Below are 16,980 nucleotides of genomic sequence, written 5' to 3'. Positions count from 1 at the left end.
GAAACAGGTCGCTTTAAGTTGAAGGGCGACGCAAATATACTTCTGACTCTCGTCGACTTAATCGATGAAACAAGAGGATGTACGAAAGAATATCCATATTCTAAAGCTCTGCAAGTGCAAATGCTGAGAGTGAAAACCTATGCTAAACATATGCCATCCAATCTCGAGAGCTCTCAAATTAGGCGAAGAAGACAGTTGGGGGAATTGATTGGAGACATTGAACGTGTAGACTTTCCGGTTAAAACCTAGGCCCCTTTATTTTTCCCAGAACTAAGTGATTCTCCATCCTAAGAGCAGGGAGTAAATAAAGGGTTATTTTAATTTAATTTAAATATTTTTTTTAGATTAAAATTTCTATCAGCATAAGCGTTTTAATTGATAGCAAACTCTATGCACCTACATTATTGTATTCACTTTTCTAAAAGATCGTGTGAACCTTGTTTCCTCAGATGAGGTTTGCCTGTTTTTTGAGTTAAGACAAAATCTATGTTACTTTCCTTGGGTTTTGTTTTTGCCAATAGGATTCTAAAAAAATATAATTTATTTAAAAATTTACCATAATGTTAAGAATAGATAAATTATATTAAAAGGCACATAAGATATTTAACTTTAACCCTTTTTTCAGAATACTTTAAAAAACAAAAAAATTTAAGTGGGGTAAATCGAGTATAAATACGAATAATTGTATATGTAGAACTACATTTCTGTAGTTTAAACACTAAAGTTTATTCAAAGAACCTCACAACGTTCTTGCAGTGGGAACTCCATTTATGGAATTTGTCATAATTGCAGTCCAGTCGTTAAGTACACAATAATTGCGAATCAGCTGTAAGAATAAGTAAATATAAAGAAGATAAGCATAAAATAAAAAAGTTACAGGTATGGAGATACGATGAGTGACCGCCGCATTCTAGAAATTTCACTAGACAAACTAACATTCTTTGTAACTAACATTTCTGCAATCTGTGGGGCTTGAGATTACAGAGCATTCTGTGCATTTCAAAATCTTGCACCGTTTCACTTATGCATTGCCTAGTTAACTAGGGACGCAAGAGCTTTTTTACAAGGAAGAAAAGAGCTTTGAATTCTGTGCACAATGAAATCATGCTCATTCTGAGGTCTCTATCTAAGGTAAAAACGGCATTGCACAAGGGTTGAGAGCTTCTATTTATGTGCGTAATTCCCAATCTCTAATGCGGAGACCAAACATGTACCAACCATTTATCATTTGGCTGACTCCCTCCTCCCCATCCGTACAAAATACTCAGCAGTTCTGTTGGTAAGATTCAAGGAAAGATCCCACCAAATAATATTCTTATTGTATTTTATTAAAATTTCGAGTTTTTATCGTTAATGACAATTTTATATTTTTCACAACGAGTGTACACGTCAAACACGCTTAACTGGTTAAGGAATTTTATGGAAGAAAATAATTCGTATCAATTTTACTTCCTCAGTCAAAGAAAGTCATCTTACCAAAACCAGGAAATCTTAGGAAAATTCAAAACAGGATTTTATTGTTTTAATGTTGCAATAGCATTGATTTTTTTTGAATGAACAAATAAAGTATCTTTGCTAAGAAAAAACAGGTATTCAACATACCTAAAATCACAGTGTATGTAAGCAATTAGGCACAACTAAGTCGACGATGAATATATCTGAAGTACCAATTTATTTCCAATAATAATGAACTTGACCAACAAACCAGGGAAGGTGAAAGTAAATTACTAAACATGAATGGTGTTTTTTTGAATATCTAACTAATCCTCAAACTTACTTAACCAGTCATTTAGAATTAAACTGATTATAATCTAACATCCGAAAAAATAAAGTATTCAGATTAAAATATCAAGATATATTATATAGTTAAAATACTTCGATTTCACTAGGAATATTTTATTTCTCAGTTTCAAATTAACTTTTCTTCAAGAAAATAACAAAGCTATATCTAAAATTTCAATACTTCTGTTAATACTTCTGAAATGGATTAAATTAAGCAAATTTTCATTATGTTAGTTGATGTATTATCAGGAATAAAGGTACTAATTTAATGCAGATTCTTTAATTAAGTAATTAGTTTACTTACTTAGAAGCTAATGTTTGGCGTTAGAGGTAGTTACTAATTTAGTCTCAACCTGATTGGGCCATTAGATTAGGAAGTAGGAGTTCAAATGCCTACAAAACTCTGAAGGTGCTCAAGGCAAGTCTAGAGTTAGGCAAACCCTCCATAGCAAAAGCTTATCTTTTTGCTTTTTTTTGAGGCGGTCTTAACTTCATTCACCAAACTAATTGTGAAGAATAACGGCAGAAGCACTTACCACTACAATGTTTCTAATATTCAGTGGGTTACACAGTCCTCAAACTGGCATCTGCCACTTAAAGTTATGCTCATAACCACTAAACTAAACCTGCCCCTTATTTCTTCAAAATTATAGTGGCTGCCATGATTTATTGCTAAATTATTTGTTTTACAGGTTCGTGCAGAATACATCAGCGGCACTATTACATCTGTTAATAAAGGATAAAAAAAAAAGATGCCAAGGACAATAAGGGTATTGTACTTTACTAAAGCTTGCTTATTGAATTATTACTAAGATAAATTCAGAAAAAAGCTAAGAAATTTTGGCTAGAAACATAAACAATTGGCAAATTATTAATCTTATTGGCTGCTGATTGTCATCAAGCAGTACAATACATTCTGTGTTGATAATCTGTATTTGTACGTTTAAGTAGAATAAAATGTTATTTATTATCATTATTATTTTTTAAATTTACGGCGCCTCAAAATCTGAGATCATTAGTGTCCATAGACTTTTTAAGCACACTGTCGGCCTGTGAACTTTCTCTCGTTGCAGACAACACAGACCATTTCCAGACAATGAGCTGCAAGAAGTTCCTTGGAAGAAATAAAATATTTACATTATCATTTTTTATGTTAAATAGAATTAAAATTTAATTTTACTATTCGCCTGTAAATTCCCACAGATATTTAATTAATTTTGTATATGATGTAATGGATTTGAACATTAATTAAATAATCAGTTATTTAAACATAGGCATTACTCACATTTCTTCGAGATTCCTTAGTAATAGCATGTAAAAATTACTTCCTTTTGTTCTTTCTCTTCCCATTATTGCTTTTCTAATTTCTTTATAAATTTTATTTATAAATAAATATTTATAAATAATTAATATAAATATTTATAAAATTTGTAATATCACGTAACCTTGGGATTGATTTTTTTAATTGCATGTAATTATTGTGCGGTAAGTAGAAAATTTTTAGTTTCGTCATAAGAGTAGTGTCTTGTGGTAAAAAATCCAATTTTTCACCTTCATCTGCCTCATCTGTTTTGCAGGTGCAAAACTGCAAATTTGTAATACTCTAAACTAAGCGATATTGTAGATTTTTTTAATCCTTTGGTTTTATTTTGAAGAGAACAAAATCGAAAGTAGTCCATATCTAGGCTTGGAACTTACCTCTTAAATAATTCTATCTTTGAATAACAAAGAAGTGTCTGATCTGCCGATGCCAAACTACTGACAGGATGAGAAATCGGTTAGAATAATAGCTTCAAGTTTCGAAGGACGTCCGAAAAATTGTGTATGGATCAAATTTTTACAATCAGGAAAGTTTTTGAAAAGTATGCAGCCAAAGGTAAATGTATTTTAGTAAATAATGGCGTTCCAGTGCACATTTAAGGTTCGCTTGTTATACACAATAAATAGGGTCAGTGAACGGAATGAATTATTGTAATGTATAAAAGCGATACACGTGGGAATAAGTGTAAAGTTAAAATTTATAAAATGATTCATATGAACAAAGGAGCTTTTGCGAGACTGTTTCTTTATATATATATATATATATATATATATATATTCAAATTTTGAAGGACACTTATATTAACAGTCTCCTGTTTACAAACCATCAGCTATTGCAGCTCAGGATTTAATATGTTCTGGAAAGTTGCCGATGCATATAAATAGTGGCACCTGGACGTAAATATGAAACTGATCCCATTTATAAAACATAATAGGACCATCAAACTTGAGACGCAATCAGTAAAGATTGTTAAAAAAAATCATCGAAGAAAGAACATGCACCTCCATGATAAACTCCATTTTATGACATAAGTTTATGCTTTCAGGGTTTAAAAAGAGCAATCTATTTGAGAAGTACGAGTACGCTTAACGATGGCGGGTCTAGACAACGTTTAAGCACCTTCGTATCTAGTTTTTAGCTGCGAAGATGGGCTTTTGGCGAAGTTCTGTGAAATTTTTAACAATGGACCAAATAAGAAATTGTAGAATCAGTTCCAAAATGTATAAATATTTAGAAATATTCTTCTGACCATCTGAAGAAAGAGTGGTTTGGCCATTTAAAAGTTATGCCGGTTGGGAATTGTCGAAGGAAGTTGTGAGGAGCTAAAATATGAAGACTCAAAAGTTGGCCAAAATAACATAACAAATATAAATAAAATACAAATAAAATAACAAAATAAGATAGAAAGCAGCCTCATTAGGAATCTCCTAAATGAAAAGATAGAGTTGGAGGAAAGAACAGTTGAAGAAGGAATGATGTTGGACGTGAGAAGGAAAAAGATAAAAACAGATTCACCTTCTAAGTGAGAGGATGGTGCAATTAATTTGTAAGATATCAGGGTTAAGTGAGAAGTCGTTCCAATGTCACGTATAAGGCTGACTTCTTTCATAACTTAGTAATAATAATACCGTTTCATGCGGCAATGTACAAGGGCACTTCGGCCACCGTTGGAGGACCTAGACACTATATGATATCCACTGTGTTTTTTTATATGTTATGTCAGCATCCTTCTTATACTTGTGGATCATGGCTGCTAGTATTAAGGCTATGAGCATAAAGTGATTGAAGTAAAATGTCTTTAAATCTAGTATTAGCCAGCAGTCAATGAGAAGCAATTTTTATATCGCAATAACGAAAGTAATAAAGATAAAAAATTTAATCACACAACTTAGATTCGTTTAGATGAAAAATTTTATAAATTGATTAGTTTTATGTTTTTCCCTTTATTTTTTGTTTGGACATGTACTAAAGGTCCAATTTCAATTTCTACATCAGTAAAAGTATATACATACAGTCAATTAAATCCTAAAACTTCGCATAATATCTCCGTATCAAAAACTTACAGTGTAAAAAAAGTTAAGTATAAGGCTTGATTAAATGACAAAGGTACACATTTCATTCAAATAAGATTGCACATGTTGGGTAGATCAATTTTTAAAAACTAGAAATAAAAACTTTTGAGAAAATTGGATTTTTTTCTTTTAATTTCACTGGACTGTTGCTGTTTGTGTATTTGATAGATAATATTAAGCCCAATGGTAAAATGTAGATGTGGGATCGATCTATTTTGAAAGTTGAGAATAAAAAAACGATTGGAAAAAATGAATCTTTTCTTTTAATTTCACTACAATTCTGCTGTTTCTGTATTTGATAGTTAATATTAAGGCCAATGGTAAAATGTACATGTTGGGTCTATCTAATTTGAAAGAAGAGAAGTAAAAACCATTAGGAAAAATGAATCTTTTCTCTTAATTACTCGGCAATTCTGCTGTTTGTGTATTTGATAGTTAATAATAAGACCAATGTTCGAATGTAAATGGTTGGACGATCTATGTTAAAAAACAGAAGTATTAACCATTAGAAAAATGGAACTTTTCTCCTAATTGCTCTAGTTAATATTAAACCCAATGCCAGATTGTAGGTGTTGGTTAGCTCTATTTTGAAATACGATAAGTAAAAACCATTGAAAATGCAGAAAATGTCTACTGATTTCATTAGAATACTGCTTTTTCTGTATTTGATAGTTAATTATAAGGCAATACTAGATTGTACATTTTGGTTCGATCTATTTTTAAAAAAGAAGTAAAAAGTATGGCAAAAAGCAGGAATTGTCTCCTAATTTGCTGCAGTTTTTGTAATTGACAGTTAATAAGGAGACCAATTTTAAATTGTACATGTTAGGTAGAACTAATTTGGAAATCGAATAGTAAAAAGCATTAAGAATAGCAGAAAATGTTTCCAAATTTCACTGGAATGCTGCTGTTTCTATATTTGATAGTTGATATTAAGGCCAATGCTAGTTTTTACATGTTGGGTCGATCTATTTTGACAAGAAAGAAGTGAAAAGCATTGAAATAGGTGAACTTTTCTTTTAATTTCGCTGGTATACTGCTGTTTCTCTATTTGATAGTTAACATTGAAGTCAATTCTAGATAGATAGATATAGAAAAAAGAGAATAAAATTGTCAAAGTTGGGTTCAACGTTACGCTGTCGTGCAGTTTTTGACGATCAACCTTATACAACTGTCCTACTGGACAGTTTTAATTAGACGAAATATTTCCAAAGTTCCAGTAATAAAAGAAGTATAAATAAAAGAAATATTCTCTAGTTAAATGGTTACTCCTAGAATAGAGCAGACTAAAATAAATTTAACCCTCTGAAAGCAAATTTTGAAATACCAATTGACTAAATCGAACGCCCGTTTATCATCAATTTTGATGGCGAACATCAGAGTCCATTTCATACGCGATTTTTTATCAGAAATCAGTTCAGCGTTATATACAATAATATGAAATCTTGCACTAAGTATTAGAGCTTTACAACTCACCTTCTAATCATTTGTTTTTCTAAAGTTTAGATAATAACACGCCACGTTAGAAGATGCTAATTGTAAAAATATCCACAATAATGCTTTATAAACGTTAGGTAAATATGATGAAACTCTCTTTACTAGCTGCACTCTGCACACATTTCACCTTTAAAACGCTCTTGAATAGGATTACTAAACAACTTCATAACCCATATTCCTTTTTAACCTGGAAAATTTACTTTTATTTTGCAGTTATATTTAGCATGAAAAGTATTTTAAAATTTCTTTTAAAATAATAATCTGAATATTTGATGGTTTTTGTTTTTGCTTTAAGTAGAGAAGAGTGTACATGAAAATTGTCTGTGGAACTCATTTTCCATCTATTGCATATATAAACAACTGTTTTATTGCAGACTTAAAAAACAAATTTAAAAGTATAGAGGTAATTTGAGGTGAGTGATTAGGCTAGGAGTAACCTATGTTCACTATTTGAACTCATTTCTCTTACACATTAATCCCCAGAATCACGTGAATTTGGAAAAAAGTTTCCAATGAAAATGCTCATTATCTAAGCAGCAGCTTATCAAGGTTGATGCAAGTTGAAGCCATTTTAGAGATAATCTTTTTTTTTTTTTTTTTTTTAAATTTATTTTGTTATTTACAATCTGTATAATACACTATACAGATAGGGAGATTAAAGTAAATAGGGAGATTGAAGTATAGAGGCGTGAAAGGCAGGAGGAAAGAAACTGCCCAGCGGCAGCACTTTCTACAGGATATTAATTTTAAGCCTTCAGACTGCGAGGAAGTCGCGGGGCCACTGGCGATTCAGTCGGCGAGGAGGATTGTTAGGAATGTTAGAGGAGGCGAGAGACTGTACTAGAGGATTGGAGCAAGTGGAGAGAGCACTATGGAATTTTTGATATTTAGTCTTGGCTAATTGGTGTACGAAAGGTATGTTGAGGTCGTTGTGTAGAGTGAGGTTTGTTACGTAGAAAGGAGCGTCAGCTATCTGTCGAAGTAGTTTTGATTGAAATGTCTGTACAGTCCGTATGTTTGTAGGTTTGGCTGAACCCCACAGCTCCAGTCCGTAAGTCCACATTGATGTTAGTACTGTATATTAATCGTTTGAGTTCAATAGGTAATTTGGAGCGTCGTCCAAGAAGTCTGTAAAGTAGTTTCGCACGTTTTGTCATTGCTTGTCTTTTAAGTCTAGTGTGTGGGTTCCACGTGAGTCGCTTGTCTATGTAGAGCCCAAGGTAGCGCACCAGATCTGTATAAAGAAGAGGATTGCTGTTGAAGAGAACAGGTGGACAGGAGCCCCGCCGGAGAGTAAACGTGGCGTGCTGGCATTTCTGTGAGTTCATTTTAATCCGCCACTTCTTGGCCCAGAAGAGATAATCTAAAAACTGAAATCGTTAAATTAACATATAACTTAGAAAAACGTTGAATACTCCATAATAATTACTATACATTGTACTGATAAGGAAATTTCTGAAGAATGTTTTAGGTTGCAGTTCCGTTAGGAACAATTCTTGAGCAATAAGAATCAAATTTCATGCAACCATCTATATTGATAAAAGTCGTTGATTCCTCCTCATTCGTGATTACTATGATTATTCATACACAAAACTCATTCGTGACGGAATCTACTGATTCGGCTCTACTTCTTAGCCAGCTCATCGCCCCCTCTCGCTGCCTTTCGGGCACATTCAAGAGCTTCACAACGTCCTTTGGCTAATATCCCTCAGGCTTCTACGTAGTATAATCATTAGTTTAGAACCCCAACAAGTACCTTTAGACTGCTTCCTAAATTATATCAAACATCGTCCAGCTTTTTATGTTCTCCCTGCTAATTGTTCAACACGAAGAGCATTTAATGAAGTTAATGTGCTAACCTGGAATCCGTTATCTTACAATGATGAGAATATGAGCTGCTCAATACACTTAAATTCCTATGTAAGTAAATGAAATGTTAAAAATATTTCTAAGTACATCGACTATTCCAGTAATGTGTCAGAATATTTGGCAAATAAATAATTGTAATATTTAAATGTCTTTAAAATGTTTCTGTAGTGGCGCTCTTACATGTACCCTTTTTGCATGTTTTTTTTTTTCAACGTGAGAGCAACGTGGTGAATAAATAAGGAATCTTGTTCTGTAATATATAATGCAAATTACATTGTTCTGAAGTTTTATGATTACACTTTTATTCAAAGAATGTTCGGCCAACTTGTTTTTCAATTTCAAAAGTTGGCTTTCTATCTCCTTCCTAGAATAACATTAATTTTTTTTTTACTTCTATTAAATTCTGAACAATTTTCGATTTCAGTAATACCTGAAATAAAGACTGATTAGAAACATTAGGTATAGATATTGAAGCAGTAGAAGCACTGGTAGCAGATTTCCATTTTTATTAAATTAGGTTACAGAATTAATGCTTCGAAATTGCCCTTATCTTCTGCTATGTCTTCTACAATGAAAAATTACAAGCTAAAGTTAAAAATGTTCTTTTTATTTAGATGGCCATTTATTTATATGTTTTTCCCCCTTTTCTTTTGTAAGTCTTTTGCAAGGCCAAAACATCAACTCTTGTTTGATTGAGGATTTTTTCTTATTTTATTCTCGTCTTTCTGTATAATTTTTATGATAAATAATAATTGTAAATTCATCTTCATTTATGTGTTGCTTCATCTTCACTGTTGTAAGTTTCAGAAGCTAGCCTTGTGCTTTCTATGAATAATTGTCCGTCCATGGTAGTTCTTATTTCTAACGTTAGAGGAAGAAAGATTGTAGAGCGATAAAAAAGGTCTGTTGAGTAAAGAATATTTTCTGTGATCGTTTCTTTACGTTACGTACGGAATAAAGTTTTACTCGATGTGAAATTCTAATGGTGAAACATTCACATTACATCTGAGGTTATTGGCACCCAGAGCTTCTTCAATGCAATGCCGACCTCCCAAGGCCCAGCAGCTGAATTTGATCCCTTGATCTCCGCGTTGGAATCCAGTGTTCAATAAATGCTTATAATTGTTAATATTATATTACTAAGGGAAAAAATTAAGAAAAGTTAAGGAACTTAATAAAGGGCATTTAGAGCTACGAATATTTGCGATTTTGAACATGACTGAATAATAGTGGCTAGTAGGCTAAGTTGAAGGGACAGAGGGCAGTCCAACTTGTGGATCTTGTTGTGGTCACACTATCATACGCTCGCTCAAATGTGTAGCGTTCTAAAACCAGCCGCTAAAAAAAAATCCTTTCCTGAATTGTTGAGAAACTTGAATGTTTTTTTTTGTTTCTATTGTTGGAACGTCCATCTTACTCTGTCACAAAATCAACTCAAACAGAAAAGGATTTTGTTCCACAAGATAGCTTGGGATGAATGGCCGGCCTAGGCTTTCTAGTTGTGGAAAAACTCAACAGGAACGCTGGTGAGGATAGAAGTAGTTGTGATACCAATGTGAGAAATGATATGTTTTCTCAAATTCCAAAACATTCTGAGAAATCCTTGTGTATATACAAAATTTATTTATACCAAAGGACTGTAGATAAAGAATAAGAATATAAATTTATTTGTCATCTTTAATTTGATAAGTATGGATAATAGATAACGGATGAATGCCCATTCATGAATATTAACATGAATTGGTGAGACCATTTATTGCAATTACTGATAGCAACTTTAAAAATATTTGAAGAATGTGAGAGACAGTGCTCATCCTTGGAATAAAAAAATCTTCAAGAAAGAGCTCTTCAGGTTGTCTTCGTCATACAAATCTGAAGTATTTATTTTAGAATGAAGGACATGGAATGAGGTAACATCTTAATAATTCTTTAATGTTTTGCACTTATTATATTTTCAAAAACCGGAAATCATTTAATGAAAGGAAAGTGAAAGGAATCTCTATAAAATTTTCAAGAACTTTTTAGTCAGCACCGAGATATTTTGATGAAGTATCAATTAAGACTATTTAGTGGATCTAGATCATATTTCACAAGGCGGAATAAATTTGAATAATTGTATTAAATGGAGTAAGAAATATTTCTATTATTGTGCATTAATTTTACTCTTTTCTTCATATGTGATGAGAAGAAATAAAGAAAAATCACTCTTTCCAGAATGACCTGAAGTCTTAATCGCTTAAACGCGACAATATATTTTACATACGCCTGGAGCAGAAGCCTAGCAAGTTTATGTTAAGGAGTTGAGTTTGCGTGTAATTATGCGCGTATAATATGTGAAGGTCGCACATCCCCTGTATTCTCTTATTAATGTGTTTCTTGTCCTTCCACAGCCTCTTCTTCTTTTTTTTTGCCGTAGTAATCTTGAGAAATGTACTCATCTTCAGCTACTTTTCATATTTAATTTCTCATTACATTAAATCGCGCCTACAACGTCGTTCTTTTCTTATCTGAGAATATTACTACAAGTTATGTTCATTAGATCTACACAGCCTACACTATTATTATTACTCACTTCATGAATATAAATCTATACTATTTAATAAAATGTTATGTTAATGATAATATTTAGGTATACTATTATATTGAGAAATAAAGAGAATTAGATTCAAATTAATCAGCTTCAAGAACTCGCATGACATTCAATTACTAATATTTCGCCGTGGCTATTTATTTTTCATCTTCACTGTTGTAAGTTTCAGAAGCTAGCCTTGTGCTTTCATTTCACCAGACACAAGTAAGGATAAGAATACGTGCGGTCCCAAGGGCTCTATTTTAGCCAAAAAACGCTCCTAATAAATTTTTATAATGAGGAATATTTTTGCAACAATTCAGAAAATTTTTTGGAGTACCTTCAAGAAAATTATAAAAATCTGGATAAACCTGAACAAGTCCCCGCTCTGTTAAGCTTTTTTTTTTTTTAACTAGGACATTTTACTATCACTTGTTTAGGTTGGAACAAATATAGAATCGTCAAGTTTTTGTAATTGCTTTCCCAGGAAATACTGTTCGATGCTAATAGGTGAAAATGTGAAAAGTCAAAGACTGACCAGATCGTGGTTCTGTAAAACATTAAGGCCACCTCAAGATTCACCCACTGAGATTTCGGAGTAAGAAAATTTTCAAGATATTAAAGTATTCTTCTATTTTTATTTACAAATTTCTGATGTGACCTTTCCAATTTAGTACTCTGTCTAAAGTTTTTCCGAGTTATGACTCTGCTTATGAGCAGAAAATAAGGTTTACATATGTTTTGTATGTGAGATGTGTATAATTGTACAAAATAACTCAAATTCAGGAATTCGTTAAAAAATCAAATTTGATAATTCGTTACATTTGGCTTGAGGATGTAACTACAATAAAATAGTAGGAAGTGAAATTGATTTTTTGGTTTCTCTTAAGTGATAGACTTGAAAGAAAATCATCCATTGATGATTACAAGGTCGTGGGGTTAAAACGTTAGTCCAAGCGTCATTATGGATTGTTGAGGTGAAGTCTGAAAGAACAATGTCTGGCCTTGAGGATTAGAGTGAAATCTGAGACTGAAGTGATTCTGTTGTCAAAGGATTTGGACAAGAACGAAGACGAAGAGAATGTTAAATGACGGTGTTGGATACATAATATGAACAAATGGTGCTATGGTGGAGATTGGAGGTTTTGAATTACTTTAACTTGCTTCCAGTATATAACTAGTACTTTAATCATCCCATCAAATGTGATGATCGTTCTTGGAGCAAAACTGCTCCAAAGTTGATTCAAGTTGTAAATTTTTACGACCACTTTTCTTTTAAGTTGGCGCATCATTACATGCAAAGGAGATCTCTTTCCATGTGCATTTACATAAGTTAGTCAGTTTTTCAAGTTTCGCAATAATTATTTGTTTACTTTATTTAATTAAATATATAATGTTACGTATCCTACCTGCTGCTTTAGAGAGTAATAATTTCGTAATTATTTTGAACACAATCTGATCAATTAAAGAAAAGATTTCATGATTTAAAAAAGATATAATCTAAATCACTAATAAATAGAATTGAAGATTTTAATATAAAGTTATTTTGTGCGTTTATATTTGACTAATATAATTAGACTAATAATAATTAACTTTATTGAGACTCGGTGAGGATATGTAAGTTAGTGCGTAAGAGTTGGCTGGGAAAAAAAGAATTTTTAATACCATTTCTGACAATGCTTCAATTAAAGGTTACAGTAGGCAAAAGCTTATTTCTGTCCATCATAATATTATCGAATAGTATATCAGGCTACCTTTTATTTGTAAGTTATGATGTACCTGCATTGATTGTTGCGTAAAATGTTAAATACGGATTCACCGTAGCATTTTGATTCAGACTTGACCTAGAATCATAAATCACCAATAACTTTTCTTTTTTTTTCTTTTTCTTGCAGTGAATGGTTAGACCTTGCATTTGAATCATGATCTAGCTACTGAATTACATTAGCTTAAGTGAACATTATCCAATTCTTCAGGGAATTTTACTTTAAAATTCATTTCCATCTTTGGTAAATTTAATTGAGACAAAACCAGATTTATTCTACATTTAAACAAAATGGTATAGAGCTTAGAAAATGGTATAGAACATAGAAATATAATTATTGGTAATTTTAGAAATAGCTTGAGCCAGTTCATTGACTAGTTTGACAAAATTGCTTTTCGCTTTTTATGCGAAGATTATAGCCGATTTGCCTTCTTTATTGAAGATTTAATATGCAATAGGCAACTTTTGCCAAACTAATGTAGCTTTTATTATTTTAATTATTTCCTATTTGTGGTGCCAAATTAGTCATTTTAAAAGGGTAAGACATTAATCCGTGATTTGATCATTCATCATTTCATTCATGCCCGTTCTCTTACTTTGTGACCTATTTCGGATTTCCCTTCTTCATCTGTATTTGAATAAGTGAAAGTTGTGAACAGAAATTTCTACTTACAAAGCTTCTGATTTTTAAACCCTAAAGTCAGGCAGTAAACTGTTGAAACTTCTGCAACAAGCTTGATGATTTTATTTCCAAAGATAAACGAAAATTTGAAAGCGCCAGATTGACAAAAAACAAGGTGCACTAATGGATGAACTCTTGATAATTTTGGGAGTGTGATGACATTTCTTCCTCTGCAATGACATTGCAAAGTATTGGAACTTAATTATGGTGTCTTACATAATGAATTAACAGTCTATGTTTCAGAAAAATAATTTTTAGTACTGTAATAAAACAGTAATGGAATATGAAAGTGTTACGAATATTTTTTATTACCCTTTTATTTTCATAAGATCATATGCCTAAGATCATCATAATCGTTCTGAAGGGGAGGAAAATTCTTGACATTGAAGTGTTGACGGAATTAGTGTACCCTTGAAACATAATTAATACAAAACCTCGAGCATAGTTATGAATGGAGTCGTCTAGCTATTGTTATCTAAGCTATTACAATACGCACGGTTGTGTCAACACAATTGCTTAATGACTTTCATAAACTTCTTTGCGTAAGTAAATGATATTCATTCTATGCCTTTAATTTTGTACTTATGAAGTAGAATATTTCTTGAGACTTGAATGATAAATAATTTTGTTTCTACTAAAAACTTACAGTAACATCCTACAATAACAATATATTATCTATCTTTAGCCCTCTCATAGCAATAAAGCGATGGTGATTAGATATGAATAAGTTTTTAAAAGAACTATAACGTAGTAAAAGAAGGAAAGAGCCCTTTTTAAAAAACTTTAACTTAATATAGGATGGATGCAGTGAGGAATAATTTAGTAGAGCATAGGACTGGAGCTCTAGATTAGGTCCTAGATTTTATAAATCGTCAGTCACAATCCAACCTAAGGTGCATAAATGATACAGATGGTAATTATTAAATTTCGTAAATAAAAAAAATGGAAGATCGCCTTCAAGTTGCTTACTCACTGAACATTTGTTTTCCTTTTTTATTCTTTGAACTCTGTTGGATTTATGGCTGAAGAATCGTTTCCAACAGGAACCTGATTATAATTTCAAATAATATTACTTCAATATGGTATTTTGTATTCTCTGACTTCAGTACATAAGCAGACAGGGCAAAAGACATAACTAAACTTACATATAACTATTTAAAAAAATATTTCAATTGTCAATAGCATAAGCCCTGAAGATGTCTTGGTCCCTAGGACGAAAGCTTGGCAAAATTACAAAATAATTTCTGAAGTTGGAAATATTCTTTCTTAGTTCTGAATTAATGAATCCAATTCCCAATATAATAAAAAATAATAACATTATGAGCAAGCTGATAAATAAGTTCCAATCAGAGGACATAGATAAGGTTTTGAATAGCAGATATAATGTACTTTACAGACATGTCTCTAGTTTAGGAAACTACGAAATGTATTTGGACTTAGGTTGTAATGTAATAAAACTTAGGGTGATTACTCAAATACGACTTTGCGGAATCAATTGCACAAAACTATTTAAACGGGTCCACATAAATATATATTTGACTGCAATGATATTTGCTTAATTTGTTCCTGTTCTTGTGAAGATTCACTAATGCATTTTCTTTTCGAATGTAAAACTCTCCAACAACTTAGATCTCATTTCCTTTCAAATTTTTTATCAACAAATTTTTATGCTCCATAAGAAATTTTGTTTGAAAAATTATTAACTATAAATTCTAAAGATCAGGTAAATGCTGTATATAACTATCGCTTAGAATAAGAAGTTTTGTTTTGGGAGAATAGTTTCTTTTTGTTTATGTTGATTTCTCTGCTCATAAAGATATTATCTTGAACTTTATATTTTATTTGCAAGCATGTCGGTTTTGGTTTTCTTATTTCAAGATATATTTTTTATTAATACGTTTTATTACTCTTATTTTATTTTATTTTTTCACTTTTGTATCTCTTATTTTATTTTGTCTTTAATTTTATTAAAATTACTTCTGTACTTTTATGGCTGATTCACTTGCTCAAAAGCACATGTAAGCTTAATAGAAATAAATAAATAAATACAATATAATAACTAACTTAAATCTATCGACCGAAAATGGATTACTATTTTAATTAACGCTATTTGAATTATTATGGTTTTATTAAAACAGATAAAAAGAGCCTGTAATTTACACAAAAATAAATAAAAATGATACAGTAAAAAAGGAGTAGTAATTAAGTTCTCATAAAATCCTGCAAATAGTGAAAACAAACGAATTTATTATGTCATTCCAAAAACTATTGTGCATCGATTAGCACTAAATTTCTAAGACTACCTTAGTAAATTGGTTAAATAAATTTATTATTGTAAGCATGATCATGTTTATATTTCAGTTATTCACTAAACATCTCTATTCTTAATGTTGATCAAATGGTGTGACTTCTTAACCTGCTGTATATTGTAATCAATTTATATATAATTAATTAACTTAAAGAATGCCAACAATTTTTGAATTCTTGCTCATTATGTTATTGCCCTTTTCTCACGCATACAATCACATAAGAAATGCTTATCCATTATTACGTGCTGACTTAATGCAATCGCCAATACTTTATTCTAACCGTACAAACATTTCCTTCTTGGCTTCTTTCTACTCTTTTGACTGTTCATTCTTTAATTTTACCTCCTGACTTTTATTATAATCCTGTAGGACACCATTTCCATCCTCCGAGCACAATAATTTCTTCAGTCACCTAAGAATTTGGCAAATGAGATAACAATAAAAGAGGTAGGTTCAAAAAGAAAAGTAAAACCGAAATTAGGATGACTTTCCTGTGTCGGGTAAATCTTTCAATATAAAGATTATTTCATTATTGATTGAATCTATTTTTTTTAATTAAAGTCGGCAGCATCGCACCCCGAGCTTTCTCAGTGCAATGCTAGTCCACAGACAGACCAAACTTTGTCCATCACAACGGAAGGTGGACTAGAAAAGCAACCAGGAAGAGATCTAACTCAAATCTGGACTACAGATCTGGCCGATAATCCACTGTGCTAATTTCTTCCCTTTCAAACATTTACTTCTGTTACATAGCTATCAAGATATTGTAAATTATATTATTTTTGCCTATTTTATAAAATTTATATTCGTCTTATTTTTCAAGTCTTCTCTAAAATATTTGTGCTTTTATTGAAGTTAAGTGCTTCTTATGAATTTAAATGGCAATCGTTTTAAATAAACCTGTTAAAATTTGGAATTGATTGATTCGTGAAATTTTAAAAGATTATTACTGTTTCAATTTAAAAAATAAAATAAAATAAAATGGGTCATTGGTCATCTGACCAATTAATGTTTTTTAAAAAGGCACAAGGCCTTTGGCTGTAAATTACTTTGGAGTAGTAAATACTTTTCAAAAAATGAATTTGACCTAGGCAATGATTATTAATTTTTCAGT

The 16,980-nt window shown here is 31.4% G+C and overlaps 1 protein-coding gene across 1 annotated transcript in view; it reads left to right on the top strand.

The window, feature by feature from the left end:
• The first annotated feature begins 14,061 nt into the window (after positions 1 to 14,061).
• Positions 14,062 to 16,980, top strand: part of slf (C-type lectin domain-containing protein slf) — a 34,091-nt gene continuing 31,172 nt past the window's right edge. The window contains exon 1 of the mRNA XM_074130598.1: positions 14,062 to 14,099. Within this exon, the coding sequence (XP_073986699.1) occupies positions 14,077 to 14,099 (23 nt within the window). The 5' untranslated portion in view covers positions 14,062 to 14,076. The remainder of the gene's footprint in view (positions 14,100 to 16,980) is intronic.

This window comes from Rhodnius prolixus, unplaced genomic scaffold (assembly GCF_049639745.1).
Source record: "Rhodnius prolixus isolate KJV_2025 unplaced genomic scaffold, Rpr scaffold_4, whole genome shotgun sequence".
NCBI lineage: Eukaryota > Metazoa > Arthropoda > Insecta > Hemiptera > Reduviidae > Rhodnius > Rhodnius prolixus.
This window is presented reverse-complemented; position numbering and strand designations above follow the sequence as displayed.